General features: G+C 35.4%; 1 protein-coding gene across 1 annotated transcript in view; it reads left to right on the plus strand.

The window, feature by feature from the left end:
- The window catches only part of ACBD6 (acyl-CoA binding domain containing 6), a 128,783-nt gene that overhangs the window by 14,781 nt on the left and 94,907 nt on the right, over positions 1-19,095 (plus strand). Inside the window, exon 3 of the mRNA XM_026669234.2 lies at positions 2,552-2,648. Coding sequence (XP_026525019.1) covers positions 2,552-2,648 — 97 coding nt within the window. The remainder of the gene's footprint in view (positions 1-2,551; positions 2,649-19,095) is intronic.

Consider the following 19,095-nt stretch of genomic DNA (forward strand, 5'->3'; position numbering starts at 1 on the left):
AACATCAGTACTGTACGTAGAACACACCAAATATTAGCAGAATGAATGCCAATTAGCAGTCAAAAGACATGATACTACATTCATTTCTGTTGTGACTACGGGAGTTTTTGAAACTGGTTGCTGTAAATCTCAGAGTTCTTATCTTGCTCCCGGACCTTCAGGATTAATTAAGAAAACTTTACCAGAGCTGTGGGATGTTTCAATCAGGTTTTATTCAGGAAGCTAACTCATCCTCAGGACATGATGTGACTACGGGAGTTTTTGAAACTGTTTGCTTTAAATCTCAGAGTTCTTGTCTTGCTCCCGGACCTTCAGGATTAATTAGTAAAACTAACCGGAGTTGTGGGGAGGTTTCAATCAGGGTTTACTGGGGAAGCGGACACACCCCCAGGACATAAAAGGAAGTGTGTCAGCCCACAAGCTTGGTTCGGGTCAAACTGTTTAATTTGTTACAAACTGTTACCAACTCTGTTACAAACTGGGAAAACTGGGAAACTGTTATGACTGTCATACTTGTCATCTTAACATTCTGTTAAACTGTGAGTTTTTGGAAGAGGCGTTATTTGCTTGTGTAGAAGAGAACTTCAAAGGTATTTTGCTATCTGGTCTGGCCGACAGTCTCTGGGAGAACTGCTAACGATAATTTACTGTCGGAATGAATTTTGGCTCTTTCTGTTGTTACTGTGAGAGTCATTCTGCTAAGTTTGCTATCTCGTGATCCTATTATCTGGTCGTCTTGTGAATATATTATTCTGGGAGAACTGCTAATGAAAGAATGAAATAAACTTCAAAGGTGTTTTTACTATCTGGTCTGGCGGTGAGTTTCTTGGAAGAGCTGCCAATGACATTTTATTGCCAGAATGAACTTTGGCTTTTGAGTCCATGTGTTTTATAGCTTGTTTGCTGTGGCATTCTAGTCTCTCACTCTGTGGCCTGGGATGGGACAGAACACATTTCTATCCACAATCGAGAGGTAGCTTTAACTGGGAAATTCATTTTAAAGTGAACCAGACTGGAAAATGCAAGAGAACTCTTACAATAATGGCGCGATCATAAGACTTATATCCTATCTATTAATTTATCAAAAAAATATTAAAAGTCTGTCTTTGATTATAACTCAATATATACAGATAGTCGTCAACTGATGGCTGTTCATTCAGCAACTATTCGACGTCAGCCTAAAGTTACAGCTTGTGCAGTCCTCCTGCACTCGTTTGATCAAAATTTGGGTGCTTGCTAGTACACATGTCCTTACCACTGCAAATATGCTGCAACTCCTCCCTGCCCACCCTGTCTCTTCCCCCATCTCAGCCACTCTTTTAGCCAACCAGTATAGGCAAAGCTGCTACGGCCTTAGCCTGTTCCTGGGCTATTTTTCTCGACTCATCATGCACGGGAGGCCCAGACTTTCATCTTGTCCCACTATGTCTGACTTCACTTATCTTTACTTTTTTCCTGCAGCTTTAGAACAACCATCTTCACTAGCTTTCTGGCCAGAAAAGAGCCTCTATAGCCTTCAGAATGATCACCTTCGTTAATAGGGTGGGGAGAAGACCTGAAGGTGTGGTGGAGCGGGGAGAGAATTCAAACCTCCTAGCCTACAACAGGCTTTCCACATGCCTGTGGGCACCAGCCCTCCCAGGGCCATTTCCATCACTGAGATATCCCCCACACATTCACTCAACAACCCTCGCGATTGCTTAACGAGCACAACTGGGAGAGTTGGGATTGTGCTCGGTGAGCAAAGCGGGTATGTGAGTGTCTCACTTAACAGCCAAGATTTTAATCCCAATTGTGATAATTTGAGGACTACCAGTAACTTCTACCAACAGAACTACTTCACCCTAACATAAATATAATTTACTAGAAAAATTACAATAATTGAGATTTAGTTTATTTCATACAAACAGTAATAGTTTAATATGTCTCTATTTTGTTACTAATATGTATTAAATCTTTAATGTATTTGATCAGTCAGCACTGTGTTTGCCTAAAGAATAATGAATATTATAGTAGAGGTTGTTTTCATATTGAAATAGTCTGAGTTGCTATTGAGAATTACATTTTATGCCTAATGTACAAGCAACTTATAAAATAAAAGGCCTCAATTATATTAGCAGTTCATCTCCATGATTCAACCAAGCTATTTTCTCCTGAATTGAAAGAAAAACTAAAAATATTTGTTTGTCACTTGGAAAACTGTGACTTTGTACTATATTTTTATTTTCGTTCCTAAAACTATGTTACAGTGCAGTTTTGAGAGTTCATAGAGGAGGAGGGGAAACTACTTATAGGAAAAATTCAAAATAGTTTTGAGGGTCTGTGCATCCAATTAATAGTGCTTACTACAAAACAGGCTTAGATTGAAAGCTTGTTACTATTTAGATCTGCCTAAATTTTATATGTATATATGAGTTGGCTAATGTAGTGTATAAAAAACTGATGATGGGTAATAAATTGGAGAGATGGGTGGATGGATGGATGGATATAGGTGTGTGTGTATGTGTGTGTGAACTTCTACTAAATAATGGTTCTTCTATGTATGTCTTAGGGAAGCTTGGAAAGCATTGGGTGACACAAGTCTTGAGCAGGCAATGCGAGAGTACATTGATGCTGTGAAAAAATTGGACCCTACATGGAATGCACAGGTATGTCAAACAAGTTGCAGATGTCATTGATGAGGAATCTATAGCCTCCATTGGATGTTGGACTATATCCCCTATTATTCCTTACTATTAGGTATGTTAGATGGGCTAGAAGACCAATAACATCAAAAAAGCATAGTCATCTTTCATTTGATGTGTATAAATAAATTTATGGAGCTTCTTAGTTTTGTAAATCAATGGAGATTGTTATATTTTAAATAAATGGATTACTTCTTTAAAATATATAATGTTAGGTTACTGTTGTTTCTCCAGACTGTTATGCTTTGTTAATACACACTGAACCAGCTAGTCATCTGCCACAATATACTGTAAATTATCAAAAATTCAATGGATGCCTCATTTTTGTTACCTTAATACCAGAACATTGCAATATTCACATTTTTGTTTCACAGATTGCAGCTTGAGAATTCTTGGTCTCATAATCAGTAGCTTAAGGCTAGCTGAAGAATTATAGCCTTGGAAATTAGGTAGTTAAGAGGTGCAACGTTAATTAGTTCTGATGAGTAATTCCTTGGAGGAATACCATATTTTTCAGACTATAAGACGATCCGAAGTATAAGACGCACCTAGCTTTTGGAGAGGAAAACAAGAAAAAAAAAATCTGCCTCTGCCTCCTAACAGCAAACAGCCTGGTCAGCTTCAGCACAACCTGATTGAGCACAAGCAGCTGACTGTCGGTTGGAATTGCCTCCCGACAACCAGCTGTTTCAGGCTGCAGAGATCCATTGCCTATTGCCGCCTCCATGTGCCCCATTTTCGGCCTCTGCATCCCATTTTCTACCTCTGGGGGCTCATTTTCCACCTGTTCCGATCCCCGCTGTCCAGAACGGGCTGAAAATGGGGCGTACGGAGGCGACAATAGGCAATGGCGATCCCTTCAGCCTAAAACAGCTGATCGTTGGGAGGCAATTCCAGCCAACAATCAGCTGCTCAAATCAGGCTGTGCTGAAGCTGATCAGGCTGTTTGCTGTTTGCTGCAAGGAGTCAAATTGCTGGAAGGCAGAGGCCAAAGGGTGGGGACCAGTGGATGGGCAGGGCTTCGGCAACATTCGCTGTATAAGATGCACAGATATTTCCACCCATTTGTGGGGGGGAGTGTGTCTTATACACTGAAAAGTACAGTATTTTTATTTAGTGGTTGAGTTTTAAGTTTATTTCATCAGCCATATATGTCCCAAAAAATTTTCAAGCAACAGTTTTGAATTTGTCCCTTAGTTTATTAATGATCACCATGTTAGGCGTGTTTAAAAATAAATATCCTAAGTTTTCTGCATTTGTTCCACTTTGTGTTTTGTATGTTAATATTGATTTGAGACACTGGGGTTCCTTCAGGTACAGTGTTCAACCCCAGCCTTTTCCTTCCATCTTGCTAGAATTGAGGAGACCCTAGTGTTCTGCCTTGTTTGATTGCAGAGGGAACTGCTGACCTACTAACTGTCTTAAGACTATATATTTCATATTGTCCTTTTTAGGATTTTCTAACAATTATAGCAATATTATACTGTATATGAAATTAATACTTTTATATTGCTCCCTATTCAAACTGAATATGCAGAACCCTTCAAAGTGTTTGGCTTAAAACATGCAACCAGGTGTTACTTATTTTTGATTCATCTTTCTTCATGTCTTAATTAAGAGATCAAACCCTTCAGTTTGGAGAAGGTGTGTTTGTCATAGATAAAATATAGGAAGTCACTCTTGAAGGGGTAGAGGAAGCATTATGCTTAACTTCTTTCACCACCAGGAAAAAAGCCCAGAATATTATTTCAAGTCCTTTTCCATCTGCCCAAAGAAATCTCTCCTTTCCCTGCCTTTGGAAAAGTAAAATAGTAGAAAAAGTAGAATAAAAGTAGAATAGGAAATTGATGATTGAGGGCACATTTGAATATGGGGTGGGTGGTGAGGTAACTGCTTAAGATAATTTGTGCCATTTTGTTGTACTTTGGACAATATATTTGCGTATTAACTTGTTCCAAGAAATTTGGAAAACTAAAGTCTGCAATCATCCTATTAAATTATTAATTGTTGCAAATTAAACCGTTGTTAGTTAGCCTAACAACAGTTTAATTTGTTATTCCTTTGTAACATTTTCTAAAGTTACAAATGAAATAATTTGAAAATGGTATATGTCTTAAGATTTATAGTTCAGTGTTGACAACGGTGAGTATAGCTAATGGGACTTGGTAGCCAGAAGTTTTTAAATGATTTCTTATAAATTTTTTCAACATTTTATTGTAGCTAGTCCATGCAGTTACCACAAGAGGGAGCTCTGATGCTAATAGTGAACGAAAGTTAATTTATCGAGTAATATGGTGGCTTTTTCAGAGCAAAGTACTAAATCAGGCTATTGAAAGGTTATGTGGCCAACTAAATTATATAAATGGAATATTACTTCCTTTCTTTTATTCATCCTTCTGTTGAGGATATAATTGCTCTTTTAATCAGACCAAAGATCTTTCTAATTCAGAGTCTCATTTCCAAAGCAGCTAAACATCTCCTGGAAGCTCATTAAAAAAGGTGTGAAAATTGTAGCCTTTCCTTATGTAATCTCAGATTTCAATTTACAGCAGATGTATATTGTTTCGACTCCTTCATATATTTTTTATTTTAGTGCCTTGCTTTAAAACTTTAAAATGCCTTGGTTTAAGGCTTTAAAATGCCTTGCTTTAAAGCTTTAAAGAGGGCGTGCATAAGCGCACCAACGTGCCTACCGTCCCTGTCCTATTGTTTCTCTTATTCTTTTATTTTTCTTATATGTACCCATTTCATGTATTCACAACTATGTATACGCTTATACTTATTATCTTGTAAACAATTGGCAAATCAAATAAATAAAAAAATAAATAAATAAACTCCTAGAAATGTAACGTAAATAAGTTCAAATGCTTCTAGTCCAAGGGAACAAATATGAGACATTTTGCTTGAAGATAAGGTGAGGAGAACACTGAAAGTAGCTCGTCTGCTCCTAAAAAAAGCAGGCTTGAAAAATAACGAAGTGTTTACCAAAGCTTACCTACTTCAGGCATGAAATAGGTCTAGATGTATATATTTGTTCTCGGAAAATATTTTTCCTTTATAAAATGCCCTCCAGAGGGCAGTACTAGCCAGCCACTGTTGGAAAGTATTAAGAATTAATGTCTCTTACCATTGAAATGTTTTAGATTTGACAGATAAATCATTTATAATTTGCTTGCACTTCAGGCGTGATACAGAAAAAAAGTTGTTGATCATCTGGGTGGCTTTTCTTATGAAAACACTGATAAAATGTGTTGCATTTTATAGCAGTGTAACTATGGGACATGGTCATCGAGCACAGGAGTTCTCAAACATTTCCCACCCACTCCCAGACCCTTTACATTCTTACAAATTATTAAAGACCCTAAAAAGTTGTGGTTTATGTAGTCTATATCAATGTTTACTGTATTAGAAATTAAAACTGAGCACAGTAATTTTAAAATATTTCTTTGACTCCATGAAGCATGTGAAAGGGACTCTCTAGACCTCACTTTTAAGAACTGCTTGATGTAGCAAGTAGAATGGACTCAATTTATTTTAGTGGCTCACAGTGTTTCCCAACTAAATCCCTTGTCCAAGATATCACACTTTTGCTTAAAAACCTGAAAAGTAGTTTTACTAGCACATACGGTGTTGTTGTCATAAAATTAACATATTTACAAAGAAAATAATTTCTCATTAATTCTACCTTATAAAACCTTTTAAAAAAGAATATCACATTACAAGTAGTCCTCAACTTAAAACCATTCATTTAGTGACTGTTTGAAGTCACAACACACTGAAAAAATGTGACTTACAACCAGTTTTCACACTTAAGGCAATTGCAGGATCCCCATGGTCACATGATAAAAAATTTGGGCGCTTGGCAACTGGCATGCATTTATGACAGTTGCACGATCCCAGGTCATGCGATCACCAATTGTAACTTCCAAGCCAGTTTTGTGCAAGCAAAGTCAATGGGGAAAGTCAGATTTGCTTAACAACTACATTATTCAGTTAACAACTGATTTGCTTTAACTGGGGCAAAAAAGGTTGCAAAATGGGGTAAAATTCATTTAACGACTGTCTTGCTTAGGAATAGAAATTTTGGTCTCCATTGTGGTCGTAATTCGAACACTACCTGTAAACCATAATCAACCCAGTTTAACTAAATTGAAAATTATGGATAATAGTCTCATCTTTATTGCCAGTTGCAGTATTCCACAGTCACATGACTGTAATTTATGATACTTTTTTGTCATTTTTGGGGCTCTTTGCAAGAAAATACGCCCATAGAATACATTGATTTGTATAACAATGGTGGTATTCATTTAACGACTAGGTGTTTACTTAATGATCACCACAAAAAAGGCATGAAATCATGTCCAGTCATGTGTCCACTCAACTTACAACCATGATGACTTATGCTGGAAATGCTGAGTTCCATTATAGTTGTAAATTGAGGACTACCTCATAAAGGTTTACTATACAACATCATGTTTTAATTGAGATATTATTTCTATGTTTTTGGTGTAAAATATAAGACGTCAAATGAAATGTAGGATCTCTAAACTTAACTGGAAAGTTAACATTAATGAGAGAACACTACAAGCAAAATCAGACTTTAGATCTCTCTCTTGAGTATGCAAAATACAGTAGATGTTGCATTATTGATTTTCATAGTTAGCAATCAGGAAAACACATGATTAGTTTGAAATTTCAAAAGAAAATTGCTAAGTCTTCACCTAATTTATTTGTAGCATTACATCATTGCTTTCCCTTTTCATTTTGCTAACATAAATTGTGTATTATATTAATTATAGATCTTTCATAACAGAGATTCATAAATTATTGAAGTTTTCAATACAGACAGTTTCATTGTGTTATAAAAGATTATATACATTAAAATAAACTTTGCATAGTTATATATTCATGTAGTATAATTTTGTTTCTCCAAACAACAATTTGAGATTTTGCTCTGATATACTCTTAAAATTGTAATGCAGTATATGTTTATATGTTTTAATTATGTGATCCTTTTGTGATCTTAAATGCTCATTAGTCAAAAACCTAAATGTATTTATATTTTACTCAACTCTGTAAATTATATAAAGACAGGTATTTTATTTAAAATATGCCATATTAACATTATAAAACCATTTAAAATGTTATACTGTTGTTTCTTTGGTATTATGCTGTACAGATTAATTCTTTTAAATTATTAAAACAAAAACAATCACTATCAAATATGTGCATTCATATTTGAAAAACAAGTTATTAAAATTGAACAGAATGTACTCTATAGTGATTTTAGTTTTAGAAAGATTTGCTTTTTTGAAAACACCAAAAAAGGAAAGGAAATATTTTAATACCTAATGAGACAGACATAGATTCTTCATATCTTTGTTGTCATATCTGTTGTGAATAGTGGTTAGTAGATTGCCATTAGGAAAGGTTGAAATGATCCTTAACAAGAAAGACATTTGATTATTACTTGCCATTACAGTCCAGGGCAGTAGCTCTTTTGAATTCTACTGTATAGTGCAGTGTTGGTGCGTTGTTGGGGGTTTTCGGTTCAATGTGTGGAGTGTGAAGGATATGTGTTTGTGTTTATTTTCATGGTCATGATGTGCACTGAAGATGGTGTTTGATTTCATTGTATGAGGTGCAATGACAATAAAGTAAACTAAGCTAAACTAAACCATGATCTACTGTGAAAAACATCTGAGTGGACTGTTGGTGGTACCTAACCATGTCTTTCTCCCAATTACTGAGAAATATTATTTATGTATGTATCTTGAATTGTGTTGCCTTTGAGCAGAAAGATATAGAACTGAACATTCACATTGCTTACTTTTTCTTTGATATTATGTCTTTTTAAATTTATTGTTTCTGCTTTATTTATGATGTGACTATTTTGATTTTAGCAATGGATTGAAATATAATATAGGGTCCTAGAATTTGAGAATGACTTGAAATCATAATTTTAAAAATGTATACAGTCATCATAGGGCTTATCTGGAAGTTCAAGTTTTCTTCTCATTAGTTACCAGACTTTAATATTTTTTTCTCTTGAATCTCTTTTCACATTACAGGTTTTTTTATTATTACAGCAAGAAATTCAGGCTTTAAGGCTTAAAAACAATCCAACTAACTACTTTCTGAATCTATTTGAAAGTCATTCAGAAAATTCTGTATCACGTTTTGAACTGATCTTTTTCAGGAAATGTCCTCTTAAATGGAAATATTCAATGCATTTTCCTGTAGTGTTTGGTTATTCTGAGATAGCAAAACCATAAATTATGATTTGTCATGTAAGCATTTGTGTGGTAATAGACTATAGAATACTTCTGTGGACAAAATAATTAACCTTGTACCTATTTGAAAGGGTGCAGTAGATTTTTGAGACGTTGTAAAGACTAATTAAATCCTGGACATTCCATACGCCAAATTAGAAATAAGTCAGGGATCTAGGTCTGAATAGGCTACTTGGATAGGCTTCTAAGGTACAGCAATTTGAGATTACATTTTTATCATAACATCTGATTTTTGTAGGTTGAGTTATTGTCAAGAGTAGACTCCACTGCTCTTACGTATTTGATGATGCAGCTACTTTCCTTGCTTTCCTTTTGGTTATAGTATGATTATCTTGGTTCATTATTTTAAGAACTGTGAAAAATTGTCTGAAAGCAACTAAAAAAAAATCTCTCAAGACCATGGCTGAGGTGGCATCCATCCACATCTTATTTGCCATTGCATTTTATAATTAATTAATATGTAATGGATGGCTGCTTTTAGCACTGTGAAACCCATTGCGATTAAAGATTGAGACTGTGGCTCACCTACTATGTATGATACAAGACGATATGAATAATGTCAGTGAACGATTTTAAAATAACAGGATAACTTTAAATACAGTTTTAAACAAAATGGCAACACATAGAATCACAAATAGAATCACATGGAAGAGGAATAGTTTTATGACACGTGTTTATTTCAATTAGTAAGATCCAAGGGGGGTGTAATCTGGAGTCCAACTAATGGGTCAAAAGCAAATTGGGGGCCTATTTGTTGGCATATGTTATCTAGTTGTTGACATCTTATTCTAGCATTTGGACCAGGTTCAGTGGCTCCCGCAGAACTGATTGCCACCATATTTTAATTTAGGCAAAAAAAACAAGATGAAATTGTGTCTAAAAAAATCAAATAAATTCCTGAAGTTCCATTGATAATTACCACCGGTCTGTCATTGCTCCTTGCTTGCTGGACCTACGCAGGAGAGACGGCTCAGAGGTTTTTTCCCATCTATGAATCATATTTATTGATGTCTACCTTGCCTTCTCCTTGTAAATGAAGAGATTATGGGAGAGGAAAAAACCAGAACACAGCTTGACTGGTATTTAGCTAAAGCAAAAGGTTGGTGGAGATTTTTTCCCTCTGCAAGTGTCTGGACTAGGAATAGGTAAAGGATATGTAAGGAAGATTACTGCAGTGGAAATGGCTACTGCCCCCTTCTTCTGCTGTGCTTCTTAATTAATATAATCCTATCGGTAGCTGCCAAGGACATGAGCTAAGGAGCACTGTAGATAGTTTCTTAAAAGCAGCCCCGGCCAGTAATAGCTTAGCTGCCCATTCAAAATATCTGTGTGAGTACATACACCCTTGTAGATTTAAAGTTGTATTCAACTTACTTGTCTGAGATCAGGGTTCTTAAAAAGGTGAAATCTACAATCTTTGGCCCTGGAGGAAGATAACAAAAGGTCTGGCCTACCTTCACACACACACACCCCACTGGTAGGTCTTATTTTTTTGCTCACACAGAATAATTAGTGCTATTAAAATAAATGTGTTTTTAAATTGAATGCCTATGGGCTTGTGCAGAGACTGCTTATGCCAAGGATTTGCATGAGCAGATTCCTTCACAAGTTGACACGAGCTATTTAAATAAAATTGGTGTAAACAGAGAATTTTTCCCTAAAGATATATGAATCTATCTTATATTTTATGCATGTATATGAAAAAGCTTCTGTGACTCTTTTTGCTAAGTAGTACAGTGGATATAATTGTGACTTATGAAGTTATATTCTGTTTTAGAATACTAAAAGTAATCTAAGAGAGAGAAAAGGAATACCTATTTATGAGCAGAGTATATTTGCTGAAACTTAAGCACAACTCACTTGACTGCAATATCCAGATTTATGGGGAAATTCCTTAAGCCTGAAAGTGGTGGCACTGAGTGGTTCAACCCTTATTACAGCAGCTTTCCAGGGAAGAAATATGGTTGATAATGAAAGGGCAGAAAAAATATTACTGCTAGAAATAGAGATGCTTCAGATTCAATTAACATGGCTGGCCTTTGGTTCTAATATTTTGACTTGGGGGGAAAAAAGGTTTCTCTTTGCTTTCTTAACTCAGTTAAAGGGATCCTGCATTTGTAAGTTTGAGTATTGGTTCCGTAACTTTATTCGGAGGAACAGATACCATCACACAGTTTCTAGTGAACTTCTTCTGTGTTACTGCCTAGCTAGCAATCCCAGAATGAGAATTTAATTATCCTTTTGTTGGTTTGTTTGTGTGTCAGGATGGCAGCAGTTGCTTGAATTACTTCCTTGTCTCATATACCCTCAGACAGACAATTCCATTCTATAACCATGTAGCACCTGAATCAATTTCCTTTCATATTGCAGTCTAAGTACATATTGTAAGCTTAATTATACACTCCTTGTCTGGATTCAAGGATCCTGCTGCTGAGCTGTTGAAGTGTGAATGTATATATGCTACATTAAGTCAGAAAGACAAGCTAGTGTTTCAAGAGTCATTGCCAAATGGGCAGAAGAAAATTAGTGTGACTGGCTACACTAGTCTCTGCAGTTTTCTTGGCAGTATTTTCCATTTCCAAAACCAGAAGTAGTTTGCCATTGTCCTCTTCCTATCTCTGAGAGTCTGAGTGGCTCAAGGTCACCCAGCTGGCAATGTGTCTAGGACAAGACTAGAATTCACAGTCTTCCAGTTTGTAGCCTGGTGCCTTAACCACATTATAAGAGCAAATTAACAAATTCCTGGTAGTGTATCAGCCATCTTGTTGACCAGCAGAATCTTTACTTGATCTAAATTTCACCTAGTCTTTAGCGTGATGTTGGAAACTCTTTCCCTATTGCTATGAGTTGACTACAGCCTTCATGCTCAGGAGTTTATGGCTTGTTTCAATTAATCTTGGGCTTGACACATGCAGGCAAATACATTTTGTGCCATGCTTAGATGACTTCATAATCTGGATGAGACTGACTGGTGCTTAACTCTGTGGGAAAAACCATGCAATTAAGATGGTCTGCCCCTGGTACATAATGAATACAGACAGTTTCTGGTGGGGCTTGCGGAGTTTTCAGCAATCCTATGAGCAATTCTATTGAGTGCTTGTTTGCATTACATGATCAAGAGGTGACTTGGCCATTTGATGAAATTGCTCCCAAGCAGCCTCTCTGTGTGTGCTGATCCTAGATGGATCTCTGGCTTATAGCAGAACCTATGGAGATGAAGTGACAGAAGCGATACATAGAATGCTGATGGACAAAAGTGAGACGTGAACCTGAGACAGAGCACTGGTATAATTTAACTTTATATGCCTATGGCACGGTAGTAAAAAAGGCAAATTGTTTTTATTTATACTTGCTTATTGTGTTGTGGGGAAACTGGTGACCATATCATTCGATGTAAAATGAGGACTCAGATTGTTGGGTTGGATACTATTTAGGGCATCTTGGGATTCTAGAGCAGGGGTCCTCAACCCACTACCAGACTGCGGCCTGTTTGGAGCCGGGCCATGCAAACAATGGCAAGCATATGCATGCGTGAAAAGCCTCCCTTGTGCAAGTGGCAATTGTCTTGCACTCGCATGCAAAGCTCCCCTCGCGCAAGCAATAGAAATCTTGCGTGAGCGTTGGCCATCTTGTGCTTGCATGCGAAGCTACCCTCACGCGAATGGTGGCCGCTTGCGTGCAGAGCTCCCTTCACGCCAGCGGTGACTGCACGTGTCCGTCTACCACTCAAAAGGAACTCTTCCCCCTGCATGCCGAGCTGCCAAGCCAGAAAGGTTAGGGACCGCTGTTCTAGAGCATGCATGCCAATTGTTTTTCCTCCAGGTATTTAATTGCCTTAATATTAATTAGAACCACTGTAAAGAAACATAGCTTTAACTCAGGGAATAGATTACACAATATAAAGTTAATCAACATTTTGGTTAATAGGTGGTTTTCTATTTTTTAAAAAAGTTCCAAGTTAAAACTCTTGATCCATCACTTTTGTAATTGTTTATGAAGCCCCAAACATTGTTTAGAATAAAATATTAAAGCTGCATATTTTTGACATATTGTACAAAATGAACTTATGACTGAATTATAGCAGTTTTTTCATTAGAATCACAGAAAGAAAGAAATAAAATGTTGTTTGGATGCAAACTGACTTCATATTCTGAAAAATGTCAAGATGCATTTAAATGAAGACAAATGTGAAGAAAACTTAATAAAGTCTGGCGAATATAATATTTCAGGCATTCAGAAACATTTTTTTTTATTCTAGAAAAAAACATTTATTTGACATACATTTAAAACAGACAAATCAACACACACACACACACACACACACGTATGTATGGTAGTCAGCTTTGTTCGGGTATTTTCCCACGTCATTGTAGTTGTGCTTTTAAAGTTGTAGCAACGTTTTCATCAGGCTTCTGTATTGTGTTCGTCAGAAGCCTGATGAAGAAGACAGAAGCCTGATGATGGCAGATGAGATTCTGCCGAAGGTTGCTACAGTTTTAAAAGCACAACAGGCTTCCAAACAAGCTGAATACCACATATGTAAAACCAAAAACTTAAAAAAACAAAACACAAACACACACACACACACACACACACATATATACATATATACATTTTACAGCGTATATTGAGCAATGGTTAATTTTTTTTTCTTTATCTTTATCATTGACGTGATCTGCCTTGTTACAATAACTCCTTCTTTCTTTTAATGTTTTAATTTCTCTATATAGTTTATAATTAAATGCACGTCTTCTGTCATTTCCATAACTTATCCAAATATCAAATATTACCTTTTTTTTAACCAATCATACCAAATGTTCCATATTTCATAATAGTCACCATCTTGTTTATTTTTTAACAATTTGGTTAGGCTATTCATCTCATTCATGTATTTTTTAAATTACCATATCCTGCACATTCATGTATTTTTTTAATTACCATATCCTCTGAAGGAATGAAAGACAGTTTCCAGTTTTGTGCATAGGTTATTCTGGCCGCAGTTATAATATGCAAAATTAAATATTGATATTTTTCTCCATGTTTAAATCTATCATACTTAGCAGAAAGGTTTTGGGTTCAAGTTTTAAATTTTGTTTTGTTATATTTAAAATCCAATTTCTAATATTTCTCCAAAACTTCTGAGCACATGGGCAAGTCCACCACATGTGAAAATATGTTCCTTGTGTGTAGTTACATTTCCAACAGTTAGGTGGTAGGTTGGGGAACATCTTAGCCAGTCTCGCAGGAGGTAGGTGCCAGCGATGAACTATTTTGTATAAGTTTGTTTATACAAGATTGACATGGTTAATTTGTAATTTGTTTGCCAGATGTGTTCCCACTTATCTAATTCAATACTATGACCCACGTTTTTAGCCCAAATTATCATAGATGCTGTGACTATTTCTTCTTTTAATTTGTAATCCAAAAGATATTTATATGTTTTACTAATTGTTTTCTTTTCCTCTCCTAGCCATATTGTATCTAATTCTTGTGGGGTCAAACCCATTATAAAAAAGAGAACAATTTGGCTTTAATATGACCCCACAGAAACATTTTATTTACTGTCATTACATGCCTCATTTGCTATTTTGGCAAGAGCACACCCCATATTGTTACATCCTCTGTTTTCCAGTGTTAAAGGTAGTAATTTTGTGACCATCTGAATACAGGGGTGGAGTTTCCTCTCTTTTAGTATTCCTGGCATTGGTTTTAACTAGTAAACAAGAGGTAACAATTCACACATAATTAACCACTTTTGGTTCTGAAGTGCAATTATGATTGTCAAACCCGATTAGTGTTTAGCTGAGTTTGCTTCCTCAGCGGGGACTAAGTCCCAAACAGAGATAGAAAAACCAGCAATATTTTTTGGAAACATCAGTTTTTATAATCATTTTTATAATTTTTTATATTATAATTATTTATAAAAATAATTAAATTTATCTTTATTGAATTTTTAAAAGATAAAGATAAACTAATACAGAGGAATATAAAAAAATGTAAGAAATGCAAAGAGGAAAAAAAAGAGGGAAAGGAAAAAAGAAAAAAGTATAGAAAGAAATGACTTCTCCCTTCATCAAAAAAAGGACAAACATTTTCAATAACTGGACACCTCTAATATTTCAGCCAATGATCTCTTCATCCCATATCTCATTCTTTACCTTTTCCGAAGCATTTTTTAATCAGTGTTTCTGTAAATCTATAATGTATGTCTATTTAACATTCAGTAAACTTTCTACAAGAACTCTTCTGCTGTTTGTTATCAGAATTGTAATAATATGCATGGAGCTGCAAAGTAAAACCAACAGTAGGCTTGAAAGAAGGACTGGTAGTGGCAAGTAACTGAACTGTTATAGAGACCTACAGAGGGAGAACCAATTTTGGGCAGTACAGTTGCCGTTTAAGAAAAGTATTTGCAATAATGTGAATGTGCCTTCTTAGAAGAAATATTTACTTTGAAGATTTGGGGTGTTTTACCAGATCCTTCTCATCTTGTATCAATGTACCTACTTTGTATTGTGCCGATAGCTGAAATTTTCTTTCTTTCTTTTTTTAACAAATTTTATTCCGTTTTGCACATTAAAAACAAAAATCTCTTTTTGATGGACAACATATTTCCGGGTCATCACCTTTACATACAAATATGACAGCAATTACACATTCATATATGCATACTTAATTCTATTATTACCTTTTCCATTCCAAATTTTCAGTAAGGAGAGAAACAAACACATTAATTCTAGCCTCTTTCATTAATAATCAATCGAAACATCTTTTTGTTTCATTTCAATTATTTCAAATATAATCCTTTAATATTTATTTTAAAAATAAAGATAAACAATATGTGTTTGCCTAATAATAATAATAATAATAATAATAATAATAATAATAATAGGTTGCCAATGTCTCTCCTTACTTTTAATAGTCTATATTAACTTATTAATTTAGTTGGTTCTTTACTCTCTCATATTCCCTTTCCATTACACATTCTTTTTATAAATTCTAGATTAATACAAATTTTAACACTAAAGAAAAAAAAACAAGTATAGGTTTCCCCCCTTTTACTGCTTTGAGTGTGACATCTCAATGATTAAAATATACCTTTATTCCCTCATCTTGATTCCCAATAAACCATTATTTTTAAGAAGTTACAATAATAATCATTACATCTTTTCATTTGGATTCTGCAGCATATTTCCCCCCCTTAATTTTTAATAAAAGTTATCAGTATCTATATTATCCTATTTTCTAAATATTTTTAATTGCAGAAATATTCTTATTACCCCTTGTCACCCTGCAGAATCCCCTTTTATTTCATCAACCATTATCTCTGAAAAAACTATTTCTTTTCAACATTTTACTATTTCCGTATTGCTTTATTTCATGCACCTGTTTCTTACTGCTTCTCCTCCCCCTCTTTTCTCCATATCTTTTCTCATTCCAGTTTATATCCCTCTCTTTCTTAATATCTTCCTTTCCCCTTTTCTGCTGGGTCTTTCTGCCTTTCCCGACTTCACAGGTATTCCCCCTTTTGATTGCCTTCTTAAATCTCAACTTTTTAACCTTCCTTCTTTCCCCACTTCTTTGTAGTGTTCTTTGTGTTAATTGTCTATTTAAAATCTCTTCTCCTTGAATTGACTCCTCCTCCTCTGAAGCTCTTTCTTCTTGTTCTTCAATCGCCATTTCCATTTTTGCTAACACAGAGCAAAGTGATTCGCCTCTTTCCTGTAGTAATTCTCTCATATTTTTAAGTTCCATTTTTAATTCCCGAAGAGATATCATCATTACACACTCTTGTATTTTATGAGCATTAAAGTCCACAAAAAAAAAAACACTTTTACTTTCCTTCTTTCTTCTTTCAATTTTCTAAAGTTCTCAATTATTCCAGCCCAGGGTCTATACCGAAAACATCAATCAATCCCACAGTTAGTCTTTCCTTGCTTTTTTCTTTATTCTGGTTCTGCTTTCACTTTCTAAGATTCTTATTTTGTTTCAATATTTCTTTAGTGTTATATCCACACAAGTTCATTCAGAAACAGGATGCTTTCCCTTTTGTTTGAGCTCAAGTTTTTGTCAAAAGGTGGCACTCTCCATTATACAAAGTCCTCACCTTTCCCCCCTATTTTTTTGTTTAGGGATTTTCGAACCTCAATATTCCAGCACAGTCCAGTCTCCAATTTGTAAACTTTATTATTATTATTTTTTGACAATCTTAAGTCCAGCTTTATTTTATGCCTGTTTATTGCCAAAATATTTTAGTCCAATTTAGTTAAATCTTTAGTTCTGGCTTCTTCCTTTCCCGGTTCGAAGCCCCGCTTAGCTCTCAAAAATATTTTCTTTTTTTTTTCCTGTCCCTTTGTAATTTCGCCACTCACTTTTCTTTTCTTAAAAATTCCATGTTACCTTAATCCCAGGGTACTTTTGTTTAGTTGTATTGCCTAGTTGTCCCAGTTCAGATGTTATCCACATCTTTCTTCTCTCCTGCACAAAGCTTAATCCAGCTGAGTCCTCCTCTTTGGGGTGGCCATTTTAAACCACCCCTGCAGTCGTCTTCGGGGGGAAAAAGACCAAGCCCAGGAGGGGAGATTGCAGCTTCCCCTTACTCCGCCACTCCTCCAAGGCAGCTTCAGCCCCTAATCATAATGATCGGGGCTCTCCAACGAAAGAGCACGGACCAAAGCTGCAGAGAGTCGCGAGCTATGGTCCGTCAGCGAGGAGGCTCCGCCTTCTTTTCCCCGATAGCTGAAATTTTCAAGTGGCTCCCATCTTTATGATATTTAGGAAATTGTTGAAACCTGTTGTTGGAAACCTGGTTGTGCTTTCAGGCCTTGGAATATAGTGGCTGTGAAGCGTCTTTTAATTATGCTAAGTTTTGATTATCTACTGTTATTGTATATTGTTCTTCCAATTGCCAGATTCTTTTTTCAGTCTTTGAAAAAGTTGGGTTACCACAAAATTGAATAAAGAAAGAAAGAAAGGAATGCAAAATGTGGCTCTGGATTGGTGAATGATATTTCTGATTCAGAGCATTCCTTTACATTAACATTGTTTTATATGAAAGTATATCTAAAGCTTTTTTAAACTGTTAAGATAATTACTTACAATTGCATTTCAACAAATTGCAAGCGTAGCAGCAAATAATAGTTCTATTAATACATTCTGTAATTAAAAAATATTTCCTTTTAGAAAGATTACTAGAATCAATTGGAAGAGGTTGGAAGGAAGAAACTGGATGTCCCAAAGATACTTTTTCAAAAGGCAACTGGATTTTGTCCAGTTACCTTTTGAAAAAGCAGTTTTGGGACAACCATGACCTGAATGACTGAGAATCTCCATAGACAAGGGAAATTGGAGTGGGGAAAAAAGTACATTCTATCATGGTCTACCCACTGATGTAGATGGAATATGGTACATTTATTCCAATATACTTTAAAAGTTAGAATTTATTACAATAATTTTGCAGAGAACAAAAACCTGAAATTCAATAATATGCAAGAAGGTTTGTATCTGGACACAGATGCCATCAAAGACAGGATTCAATTTTGTTAGTGAGCTTTCTTTTTGTATGATTTTTGCATAATTCAGCCATCCTCTTCAAGTTTTTTTATTGTTCAACCACGATTCTGTAAGAGCCTGTAATTGTATTTGAGTTACTGTCTTTTTAAAAGAAGATGGACATAAAATTGTTGTGAAGGCATTGGACAGTGTATTTAATATGTCTGTCATTATATTTTAACCTCTCATTTGGGATACATGACACCTCTTTTATGCCTGACTACAGTTTAGAAGTACATCTCTTGACATGTGTATAAAGAAATAAGTGAGATAGAGGCAAGACTGAATTAATGATGTTAGCAAATGGTACTCCCTGCATTTCCATTCCATTTGGAATATAGCTTTCAGAATTGTAGACCTCTGGAGTACCATTGTCAGTGACAGCTGGTCAAGAACTGATTGTATCTTCAGTCAAGCTATGGTTTTTATTGAAGATAAAGTGTACAGTACAATGAGGCAGAAATAGCAACACTTCACAATCCTTTGGAGTGACCCAGTGAAGGTTTACTGCCCAATGCCTGATCACTGTTATTTAGTCTCTTCCAAGTATGCAGACATAAACCAGG

Source organism: Notechis scutatus, chromosome 3 (genome assembly GCF_049901735.1).
Source record: "Notechis scutatus isolate UNSWTSFEM ecotype Mainland chromosome 3, rNotScu1.2, whole genome shotgun sequence".
NCBI lineage: Eukaryota > Metazoa > Chordata > Lepidosauria > Squamata > Elapidae > Notechis > Notechis scutatus.